The 12411-nt window shown below is 34.5% G+C and overlaps 1 protein-coding gene across 2 annotated transcripts in view; it reads left to right on the top strand.

Annotated features, from left to right (window-relative positions):
• The window catches only part of LOC134853403 (vacuolar protein sorting-associated protein 4B-like), a 117126-nt gene extending 106584 nt beyond the window's left edge, over window positions 1-10542 (top strand). For both annotated transcript variants that reach the window (XM_063869397.1, XM_063869398.1), the window contains exons 6-8: window positions 598-793; window positions 2897-3107; window positions 10355-10542. In XM_063869397.1, the coding sequence (XP_063725467.1) occupies window positions 598-793; window positions 2897-3107; window positions 10355-10453 (506 nt within the window). In that variant the 3' untranslated portion in view covers window positions 10454-10542. The remainder of the gene's footprint in view (window positions 1-597; window positions 794-2896; window positions 3108-10354) is intronic.
• The last annotated feature ends 1869 nt before the right edge of the window (window positions 10543-12411 follow it).

The raw sequence follows: 12411 nt of genomic DNA, 5'->3' as shown, positions 1-12411 counted from the left end.
TTTTGAATACCTTCGAATGATTTTCAAACTAAGTATTTCTACACTTGAACAAACTAATGGTGAAGAAAAATTAAAATCTTACTGTTTTTAAGTGTCTTTTTTTGTCTATGTATAAATATTGTAAAGTTTTGTCTCCCGAAAGCTTCCTCTTGTTTTTGAAACTTCTGCTCCTTTCTTTAGTTTTAGATTGTGTCGTTTGTTGTTATCGGGGCACAATATATCAATTGGAGAGCCATAAAAAGGCATGTTCTTAACCAAAAGGATGAGTTTGTGTATAAATCCTAAATTCTGCCCAAGTTTCGAACTAGTTACTTACCTGTTATTGTTTTTAGTGCTTACTGGGCCATGAAAAAACTTAGTTCGTTAGTTTTTGTCATTTTTTCTCGGTGGCCAACGAAAACCAAACTCATGCCTAAATTTCAATTTCTGTCATCTTTGAAATCTGATTTTTTTTCTACATCAAATCGCACCTTGAAATCACTTTTTTGACTCTCTGCTTCTAGTTAGAGTTAGTTTGTGTAGATGTAGTTTTCTTTAGATACAGAAAGTTGTCTTTTGGTTTAGATACAGAGGGGTTAGACGATTTTTTTTATTTAGGTGTGTCTGTGATCGTCGCGGCTACTAGTAAACCATGGGATATCTGCTGTCCGGTTCGGAAGAGGTTCGATAGACTGGTTTATGTCACGTTGCCAGACCAACAAACTCGATTTGCCATTATAAAACATGAGTTCACGAATTTTCAACACAACTTGACAGATGAGTTCTTTGAGTATTTGGCAAGTGTGACTGAAAGGTGTGTATTATTTGATGTTGGATGTCATAGTCGGAGCGTTTTTTTTTAAATGGAAATGTCAAATTGCATTTTTATTGAACCGTTACAAATTGTGTCGCTTTCCCACTTAGTTTGGAGGAAAAGCGGTTGCTTTTGCAGCCTTAGGTATCTGGTTGGAGTATCGGTCAGGCCTGGATTTTTTTCGGTGTACATCTGGGAAAATTGGATTGTCGGACTATCGTTTGTCGACTAAGTTGTCACATCGCAGATTTTTTTGAGCTGTAGGCAATTTTCATGGCAGTGGCAAGCAATTTCGATTTATTCCTGTACTACTCTTGACTATTTCTTTTTTTTTGTTTTGTTCCGCTCAAAGCAATATTCAGCCCTAATAATTTTGGCTAATGTTTTATCGGCGCATTTGAATTGTTTTGTGTAGTTTCAAGGGCAAAAACTGATTTAAAACTATTCAGTTAATGTTTTTGGCTCAATAGTGTCTACCTTCCTATTGTCAGCTTAGTGGCTGCTCGGTAAATAAAAAAATAAAAGCTCACTTAATTTGGTTTCTCGACTGTTTTTCTGAACTCCATTTTTTTTGCCGTAGTGATTTCCCACGCGTGTTTTCGTTACTGGCTTGAATTGCTACGCTTATGTTGTACGTTGTATTGTCGGCGATGCGAAGCTCCGGTACGTCTCTGTGTGATCAATAGTGGGCAGTTTTATTTGCTCAAAAACTATCCTTTAAGGTTATTTATCTTTTTTTTAAAACGGTTCGTACGTTTCTAAATTGGTTTTAAATGAAATCGCACGTAGATATTAGCAGTATTAGGAAAATTATTTTTGTTGAGATTCGTTGATCATAAAACTTATAACCCAAAATTCGGCTTTATAGAGGGTAGCAAAAATTGGAACCGACAAAATTAAGACGGAAGAGCAAATGACCAATTTTTAAATGCAAAAGCTCCTATTTCAGACAAAAAATGGCTGATCGTAACCTATATTCAAATTTGGATGCCAAAATTGCTCAAAATTGACAAATTGCTGTTTTTAATTAAAACTGTATGTTTCAACTAGTTGCCACTACTGTGCTAATTTAAAATTATCCGGACAAAAAGGAAAAACATTGAAACGCGTTTTCCCCAAATTCGGTTGATTTTGGACTAAAAACGATGAAGACAAAAATTGGTTGAAGTTATAGCAAAATAACAGAGAGCAATTCGGGTCCAAAAACAATTTTTGTTTGTCAATCAAACATCACGCCTAAACCACCGGTTGAATTGCTGACAAAAATATATCAAAGTGAGCCTCTTATGTAGCCCAACAAAGTTTAAGCCGAGTCTCCGCAAGTTGGAGCGAATGGTTATAAAGTTGTTTTTAATTGGTAGTTTTTTTTACACATGCGAAGCGAGTGTATTAGTACGAACCTTCTTTTTTTCAACCGAAATCGCAAATATTGATGCCATTCTAAAGCACCTTTAAAGATTTTTGATAGCATGGTCCTAGACATTCGAATAGCAGTTAATGCATATTTAATTCATCGAATCAACCGAATGAAAGCTCAATAATGAAAGCTCGATTTCAAAAATTTTCTAACTCAATATATCTCGCAATTTTTTGAAATGCATATTTTATACATAATTTGGTTTTATGCTATGCGATTTGTTACATGCAACGAAAGTGTGGATGACTTCAGTTTGTTTGAATTCCAAATTATTAATTGCAAAATCGAGTCTATTTGTATTTGGTGCCACTTTTGCTGAATTGCATTGGCAGTTTGTTAGCATATGTAGCTGCTTTATTCGTGACTAGTTTTTGTCGGTTGTTATGCTTGCGTGGCTGAGTGGATAGTGCGTGAGATTGAAAATCTCTTGATTGCAAGTGCAGTAGGTTGCAGATTCGAATCTTACACATAGCCGATTTTTTGCTAATATGAGGCTTATTTCCACTTTTTTATTGCACTTGATAGAGATGCTGTTTGGCCGTGATCTGGCAAGTGTTTGCGAACCGCAGCTTCGACTCTGTGTTTATCCTAATGAGAGATCCAATGCTTGGAAAAAAATTAAAATTATTTAATTTGTTGACAATTATAATTAATCGAGCTCAAAGCACAATAAAACCAATGTTTAGGTTCTCCTGTAGTGATTTGGTGATGTTGGCCCGTGATGCTTGTTGGAATTCAGTTCGCAAACTGCAAAATTCGTCCCAAGTTCAGAATTTAATGAAGCAAGATGAAAAGATGCAGATGAACCTAAAAAACACGACTGGAAACCCTAGTCATAACCAAGAGGGCCGGAAAGATAGTTTGTATCAGATGTTAAACGAGCAGTCTGTTCTTAAGGTATGTTGTCACTTAGTGATTTTTGAACGTGGTTATGCCCAAAATTAGCGTTAACCATGACTTCTATACAATATAGTAAACAAAGCTAATCTTCGTAAGTTTCACCTTTTTCAGGAGTCTTTTAGGAGTTTTTGTCCCTTTTTTATAACGCTAGCAAGCAGCTAGTGTTTTAGTAAGAATCTTCTTTTTTTCTAACATAACTCGAATATAAAAGTGTTCATTTAAATAGTTTACTTGTGTGCCTTTGCTATAATCACGATCTGTGGCATTGGAAGTTTCATAGCATCTGTTCTCGGCTTTGTTTTGTGGCTAGTGTTGGTGATGGACTAAGCGTCCGTGGCTGAGTTGTTAGTGCGCGAGACTCAAAATTTCTAGGTCATGGGTTCGAATCCGAGGTGTGGCCGAATTTTTACTAATTCAAGACTTATTTTTACTTATTGCACTGTTTAGAACTCTAGAGCTTTTCTCGTGTTCTCGCTAGTGTTTGCGAAGCGCAGCGAAGTCTAGCTTATTTGAACATAACAAATTTTATGGCTTATTTTGCTGCTTTTTTTGGCTAGTGTTAGTTTACATTTGGAAAAAAACATGTATTTTGAAAACGTATGGGATTTGTTGTTCGTGTTTTTTTTGCGACGCTTTCGAATTTTTTTTTCACTTTTATCAGAAATTTCATTTTTTCACAGAAACTACTACCGATTTTCAAAAAAATGGTACCAATGAAAAATCCGGCTGCTCTTTTATGTGCCTGAATAGTTAGCTAATCTTTTTTTTCTCGTTCTACAGCCTTCGAAAGTTTCAGCAGGGGGATTTTTGGCCTATTTGTTTTGAATTTTTTTGATTTTGTCAAGTTTTAAAAGCACAAATCTGAGATGAAGGTTTCAATCAAAATAACAATTTATGACAATTTCCCCTTCTAAAGCGGCTATTCCCTAAATTCGATAGAAAAAAAGATATGGCCTCAAAAACTTCACTGCCAAATCTGAGATTTAGGTCTTAACCGGAAGGAAAAAAATTGGTTATACGAATCTTTTCTGAGCAAACTTCTATGCCCTGCTTTTTCAAAAAATATGGCCTTAGAAAATCTCTGAGGTTGATAGTTCCTTAAAACTAACATTGTGCTTAGATTTTTCCTGCGTTTTCTCTTTCACTCTATTTTTTTGTAGAAAAGTTGATATGGACAACGGAAAAATCCCTTTTGAAATTTTAACCATTTAAAAAAATTCGTCCTTATTTTCGAAAAGTGCTAGCTAAATCTGATAATAAGGGATCAATCTTTAAAAAATGAGGGTGTTGAAGTCTTCATTTTGAAATCATGGTGTGGAAAGCAGAATCTATTCCTATGCTTAAGAAGAGAAAACTGTATGGATTTAGGAAAGTCAAATTTTTGATCGATTTTTGGAATCTTTTTCATTTTTTTTTCAAACTACCCAGCCAAATCCGAGATAGAGACCTCATTTGAAAGGGCAAGTAGTAGTTTTTTCCTTTAAATAAGTAAATAAATAATTTATTACTTGCAAAATTGGTGTTTTTACACTTGCGAGAGCAATTGTCTTGTAGTCAGGAGGTTGTCTTTTTCACGTTAACAACTTTTCTTCGATTCTTATTTGCTTTTCCTACTTGCATTTTTATTGAACCTTAACAATTTTCAGTAACGTGGCCGCTTTCGCACCCTAAATTAACCTTACCTGCGCAAACGTCTATGCCCTGCGTTTTGAAAAAATATGGCCTTAGAAAATCTCCAATTTTGGAAATTTTGCCCGGGGTCAAGTTCCGGCCGGGCCTCGTTTTTTGAACATTATGCATGAAATTGAATTTTTGAATGACTTATTAATGAAATTTTATTATGGTTGCAAGTGTTGTTCCTTGTAGTTTTATCGGGGGGGAGAGAAGAGACTTAAAACTTTTGTGCAAAATCAATTTTTTTCTGGTCAACTAATGTCTGATCAAATTTTGTTCAGTTGCCAATTTAGTATTTAATTGTTTTCGCTGGTGTGTTTGCCTAAAATGAATTATTACCGAGACACGAAAATTTTTGTAGACTTGGTTTTTTATCTTTTCATTTTTTCGACGTCTTATTTTTTTATGGTTTGTGTTGTATCGAAAGTGATGCGAAACGCCGCTTCGCCTCTGTGTGTGAATTTTGAAGCTCCCTTTTGCAGCTTTCTTGCTTGGAGCTTATTTTTAACCGTCAGTGGCACCATTGTGTGGGGCAGTAAGCTGGAAAACATGTCGTTCCGAAGATTGAAGTTCAATTCCTGTAGACGTCATTTATTTTTCAGATGTAATTAGATTTTTTTATACTTTTTTGACCTTTAAAAAGATAATTTTTGCCGTATTTTCTTGTGTTTGCGATGTTCAGCTTCGCCTCTGTCTATAATTTACATTGACTTTGCTCAGTTTTTTTGAAACCAGGCACGCATAGTCATTACACAAGTAAAGCTTGTGTGATAGTATGGACTCTTTTTTTTTTCAACCTAAGTCGCAAATATTAGTTTTCGTGTTGAAAGTTTTCATTTTGATCAATAACCAACAATTAACTACAGCCAATGCTAAAGATATTATATTACAAATAGCATTTTAGCTTCAAAGTATCATGGATCTGTTGCGTAGAGGTAGGGAAGGAGACCCGCAACTAAATAACAGGGTTCGAACATGGGCAGGTTCGGATGTTTTTAATGAACTTTTTCGTGAACTAGCCGCTCTATTAATTGAGGCATGTTAGTTAGTAATTTTGTTTTTGAAATTGACTGCTAATGCGTAATGATAGGCTTGCTTCACTTAGCAATTATGTAGACTCATAATTGGTGTGCGTCTCTTGAGAAATTATGTAGACTCAAAGTTTTACTCGTCCAGTTTTTCTCAGTAGCGTTATCGGTCATAATTTTGCTTGTGTATGCGAAGCGCAACTTCGACTCTGTGTTGGATAAATAAAAGTACATTTGATCACTCTACGGAACCTTCTAAAATCATTTGTTCTCGAAAAAAAAGTTCGTTAAAAAGCAATTTCGGGGCATCTAGGTGTAAATATAAGTGATTTTTTTTATAAAACCCTGAGTTTTTTTCGAGATGAATTTTTTCCGAGGTAATAAATTTGGTTTGAGGGAAAGATAGCAGCTAAAGATGCCCTTTTTATTTATTACTAAAGAAAAATTAATTTTTCCCAAGTTACTGCTGCGGATTTTCAACGCTATGAAAAAATTAGCTCAGAATTTATGAAAAATGTAAAACAAACATCAAATTTGAAAATTTGGAGTGGAAAAGGGCACGATGAGTATGATTTGGAAGTTTAACCGGTTTTCTTGTGTCAGTTTTTCTGTGTTGGTTTTTAAAGAGTTGCGACTTATATAGGCCGTGCTGATTTTTTCTCTTAGTCTGAAAATTTCTTTCAATTTCATATTCAACTGATTTTTCGCTTTTTGACATTTGGTTTATTTTTAATTTCAATCAAAATGATCGCTAACAGAAAGGCAAATTACGCTCACTTAACTTGTTTTTTTTTTAATGAAAGAAAGTGTCTATCATTGAAGATTCTTAAACGTCTTTGAGCCGAAGTCAAATTTAAAATAAGTTTGCTCAAGCGAGCGTAGCTTAACAATACGAATGTATTTTTTTCCTATCCATTTCGCTAGTAAGTTGTCATTTGGTGGCACTGTTTCTGCTTAGCTTCGGGAATTTAAGAACGGTCTTATCTGCTTTCTTAGTGCAAGTGTTTGTTTTGTCAAGCGACCATGGCGCAGATGCGCCGACGTGCGTTAGACTCAAAAGCCCCAGTTCAAAGTTCGAATCCGGTTCAAAGCAAGGCTAGCCTTTTTCTTATTACTTATTATGTACTTATTACCCTTGCGACTTTGTTGACAGGACTTTTCATCTGGACTCATTTCCTTGAAGCCTCTTACCAACCAATTTACCACTACAGAAATACCTTGTGCTTGTTGCTTGTTAGGATTTCAAATATCTGCTCTGTTCGAATTTTTCTATGTCGTTTGTAATTTACCAACTCGATTTGTTAAAACTTCATATATTTTTTTCGTTTTTATATTCTTTCCTTTTTTCGGCTTGATAGGTTGCGGCTTATAATATATCGGCTTAGTGACCATATATTGCCTCTCTTGATTAGCGAATTTTTTTGTGTTTGTGTGTGTGTGTGTGATCGCTAACAAAATGATCGCTAACAGAAAGGCAAATTACGCTCACTTAACTTGTTTTTGTTTTTTTGTGTGGAAGTTTAACCGGTTTTCTTGTGTCAGTTTTTCTGTGTTGGTTTTTAAAGAGTTGCGACTTATATAGGCCGTGCTGATTTTTTCTCTTAGTCTGAAAAATTCTTTTAATTTCATATTCAACTGATTTTTCGCTTTTCGACATTTGGTTTATTTTTAATTTCAATCAAAATGATCGCTAACAGAAAGGCAAATTACGCTCACTTAACTTGCTTTTTTTTTAATGAAAGAAAGTGTCTATCATTGAAGATTCTTAAACGTCTTTGAGCCGAAGTCAAATTTAAAATAAGTTTGCTCAAGCGAGCGTAGCTTAACAATACGAATGTATTTTTTTCCTATCCATTTCGCTAGTAAGTTGTCATTTGGTGGCACTGTTTCTGCTTAGCTTCGGGAATTTAAGAACGGTCTTATCTGCTTTCTTAGTGCAAATGTTTGTTTTGTCAAGCGACCATGGCGCAGATGCGCCGACGTGCGTTAGACTCAAAAGCCCCAGTTCAAAGTTCGAATGCGGTTCAAAGCAAGGCTAGCCTTTTTCTTATTACTTATTATGTACTTATTACCCTTGCGACTTTGTTGACAGGACTTTTCATCTGGACTCATTTCCTTGAAGCCTCTTACCAACCAATTTACCACTACAGAAATACCTTGTGCTTGTTGCTTGTTAGGATTTCAAATATCTGCTCTGTTCGAATTTTTCTGTCGTTTGTAATTTACCAACTCGATTTGTTAAAACTTCATATATTTTTTTCGTTTTTATATTCTTTCCTTTTTTCGGCTTGATAGGTTGCGGCTTATAATATATCGGCTTAGTGACCATATATTGCCTCTTTTGATTAGCGAATTTTTTTGTGTTTGTGTGTGTGTGTGTGTGTGTGTTTTGAGGGTGAGGGGGACTTAAAGCTTCTTTAAAGTCTTCAAATTTGTATTTTTTCTCTTTTAATTACTGCTTACTCAGTTTCGGCCTATCATATCTCAGCTAAGTGTACTCATGTGGCGTCGTTCGACGAGCAAAAAATTTTGTGCGTGCGTGTGTTTCAGGGCGGGGATTTAATAAATTGAAAGTTTTCGTAAATGTAAAATTTTTGAGGTTTTGCCCTCTTTAAAATAATTTTTTATTAGTCTCAAATTTTTTCGATTTTTTTAGGCTTTTTGTTTTTTTCTGCCTAATAGGTTTCTTCCTATTTGTTATCGGCTTGGCGGCCTCAGGGCTCAGATTGTTTTCTTTAACTGGGCAATTAAATGCGTGTGTGTGTTGAAGGTGAGGGGGACTTAATACATTTTTATACGTCTTGTTAATTTTTTTTCATCTTAAGGGGTTTCTGCTTTGTTACCGCGTAGTAAATTGTCTTTTGCTGCGTTTTCTTCATTGTATTGTCTGGGCTATTCATTTTCATAGATCTAGTTTTTTTTACTTTTTTTGTGTTTCAAGCGGCTTTTTTATATTGTTTCGCAAGTTGTGCGAAGCTCAGCTTCGCCTCTGTGTTCCACTTTTAAACCCTTTTTGAGCTAATCTTTACCAATTTTACCCATTTGTGTTAAAGTTGCAGCTTCGGCTATGTGTTTGAATTGTTGTGTAGATCTCTTAGAGCTAAATGACTTCCTATCAATTGTCTGCCAGCTGTTTATTCCAAATTTATCGGACTAAAAAAATGGACAAATCGAAATTAGCCTTAGCTTTAACCAAATTTTTAGTATTCCGTAAGGTCTTACAGACTTAAAAGCTCCAAGTGGTATACAATGGGGAGTGATTAAGATTTCGCGGGCAGTTAACGCTATGAATGTTATTTTGTTTAAAAAAGTTACACTAGTGGACAAAAATAAACGCAAATTCAGGTTTTTACTCTCTAAAAAGCCTAACTTAAAGGACTATTTTGGACAACATTTACTTCGAATTTTAACAAAATTTGTACATCAACCGAAAGCAAATGATCTGAAATACCCTCCATGAAAGTCTCAATTTTTAATTTGAAGCGCTAACCAGTTTTTTTCTGGGTCTGAAAATGCCAGTTTTCATCATCCGCGTGAAATTGTAAGAAACAGCTGAGTCTAGGAAAGTTGTCATACTGAATATTCCAGTTTTCTCGCTGACTTTGTTTCTCGTCGCATGAACAACTTTTTTACTCCGTTTATTCGAGAAATAGTTCACTACGATGCAAAACTTAGAGCAGACGGTGAAAGCTGGCATTTTCAGATCCAAAAAACTGGTGACTGCTTCAATTTAAAAATTGAGACTTTCAAGGAAGGTATTTCAGATCATTTGCTTTCGATTGATGTAAGAATTTTGTTAAAGTTCGAAGTAAGTATTGTCCAAAATGGACCTTTCAGTTAGCCTTTTTAGAGAGTAAAAGCTTGAATTTGCGTTTAATTATGTCCACTAGTGTAAGTTCTTTTTTAAAGAGTCGTTTTTTTTTCAGGAAGTGTTAGTTTGTTTAGACTTAAATTTGCTTTTTTCGCGGTTTGACTTTTGATTTTTTTTCAATGTCACATCTATTTTGTTGAAACGAAGGCAAACTCCACTATAGAGCTACAAAATGTTTCGGAAATTGTGATCTACTTCTAGTTTCGAAAGTGAGTTATCGATTTTATCAGCGAAGTAAAATTTTTACTTATTGATCCAGTTTTCTCAGCAAACAACATTGCTCTAGATTTTCAAAGAGCTCTAAGGCCATCTATTTTTTTCCCACAAAATTCGAAAGTTGAGGTTCTTTCAAAAATAATGAAGTCAGTATTTTTTTAATTGCGTCCAGTGACTCTTTTCCAACTGTCTGATGGCTTTGTTTTCGAAAATTAATGAGAAAACACTTCATTAGCAATCTCATCTAAAATAAATTGTTTTCTAAATGATAACTCTTGTGAAATAGTTTTTGGATCGCTCCCATTAGAGACCGCTGGCAGCATTGCAGCAAAAGGTTTATAGCTTCATCAAAGTAGTTATGTTACGCTATGAGGGGAGGGGGCTCTAGTTTGCTGTAGCGGGCTTATAACATGGAAGAGCTTTGTGTACGACACAGTTACCCGATGTCGTTTCAGTGTGACGTTGACGATGCATTGCTGAATATGAAGAAATCCGTAGATGATGAGGAAATTGCCAAGTTTGAAAGCTTCAATGAAAACTATGGACAAGATTGAATTTCATTGTGTGTTCTAATTGGTAGCTTAGACTTCTCGAGTTAATTTATATGGAATTTAGATAAATTTTGAATATTGTTGTTGCATGTGTAGAAATAAATGTTTACTTCCAAACATCTAGTGTCTGAAAATCGTCTCAGATACTTTACAGTGAAAGACTTCTAAGTTCTAGCAACACGGAGCTGATCAGCGGGGAGTTGACCATTTTTGGAGTAAAACCGCTTGGGATCTCATTTCCGTGCACGTTATTTTAGTTCCGACCATTGAAAATATGGAGGAGCTTTGTATTCGAGTTTCTTAGTTTTTCTTTTTGTTTTCCACGCTAAATCAGGTACCACAAATAGTCATCGGACTGGGTTGAGTGATATATCATATGAAAGCCCTTTCAGTCGTTCCCGTCCAGTGTCGAGAAAACAGGTTTTAATTTTTCGATTTTTCGTCTAAATTCGAGAAAGTAAAGCAAATTTATGCCTAATTTAGGCCGTTTACAAAAGATTAATTGTGCTTAAATTTAAGTTTACCCAACTAAATCTAAAAACAGTAATGAGTAAAAATGTAATGCCAGTTTGGGACTCAAACGCTTCAAATTTAAAAACATAATTTATATTTTTTGTTTTTCTAGTAGTTTTTTCTTCAAAAATTTACGCACTGTTTGCCTAAATTACTAAATGATTGCCGTATGATTGCCGTATATGCCTAAGTTAGAGATTTACTTCAGATTCTTTTATCATACAATGCAGAAGCAACTAATTTGAAATAAAAATTTTTTCATGATGGTTTTAATGACAGGTCATAACATTATGTGCTACTTGCACAGTAACCGGCTATCCTTGTTTCACTTGGTTTCTGTTTTGTCGTGTTCAAAACTAGTCAGCTCAAGGCCTATTTTTTCTGACTTGGATAACTTGAACATTTTGAATCGATTAAAACAATCCTTGCTTCATATTTTCGTGTTCTTTTTTCGAAGGATTTTTTTGATTAAATAATGCTGGACAAACCAACGTTTACTCTGTTCAGGTTTTTAAAGAATAATCAAATCAGAATTGGTTGTAGAAAAGACAAGCGCAAAACTATAGCACTGATACTCGGTGATATACTTTAATAGGTGGTAGATTAAATTCCAATAGCTGGATTGCTTTTTGCTATACTTCTTACATTATTTATAATTTATTTCAAAAGCCAAATTTTTTGTCGAAAGAAGTGAAAAATTTGAATGTTTGAATAGAATTTCATTTGGCAGAGTAATGTATTTACAAAAAAATCTTAGTAGTAGTACAACTGAGTGAAAATGAAATGACTATGTTAGGCATTATAATTCTCAAACTTAATACATGCGCTATACTCAAAATTACCAACTAATGTAACATATCACCCTGATACTCATCTTTCTGAGTTTAAATGAATTGTTTGGTCACTGTTGACTCAAAATAGACCGCTTAGCTACAATTTCTATAACTGAACTAAAACTTCCTGCTAAAAACATGCCAATGAAATGCAAAATCTACGATAAAAAATGACTCAGTAGAAGTATATAAATCAAACCTTTGTAAAAATAATTGTGACACTTTTACAGGCAAAATGAGCTTGATTCAATCTACAACATTTTCACCAACAACATTGTACTAACTATTGAAAAAGATACTCCGCTAAAATCAATCTTTATCCGTCACGGCAAACGAAGTGTAATTTTCCAGGATGAACAATTCATTTCGCAGTTTCTTAACTCAAAAATTGAGCGTGAAAAATGGAATATTACCAAGGATACTACAATTTCAAAAAAACCAGCAAATCAAATTTCACTTTTAGAAAATTCCTTCAGTGAATTACTTTCAATCAGTTTCAAAATGGCAAATCAGTTTAATTTAAAAAAATTCACCTTCAGGCTGCTTCCATAATTACGTTACGACAACCAAAACCCTCTTTCCTCAAAAAAGAATTTAGCTTAAATAACAAAAAAG

Source organism: Symsagittifera roscoffensis, chromosome 8, assembly GCF_963678635.1.
Source record: "Symsagittifera roscoffensis chromosome 8, txSymRosc1.1, whole genome shotgun sequence".
NCBI lineage: Eukaryota > Metazoa > Xenacoelomorpha > Acoela > Convolutidae > Symsagittifera > Symsagittifera roscoffensis.
Note: the sequence above shows the minus strand (reverse complement) of the source record. Positions and strands in the feature narration are given on the sequence as shown.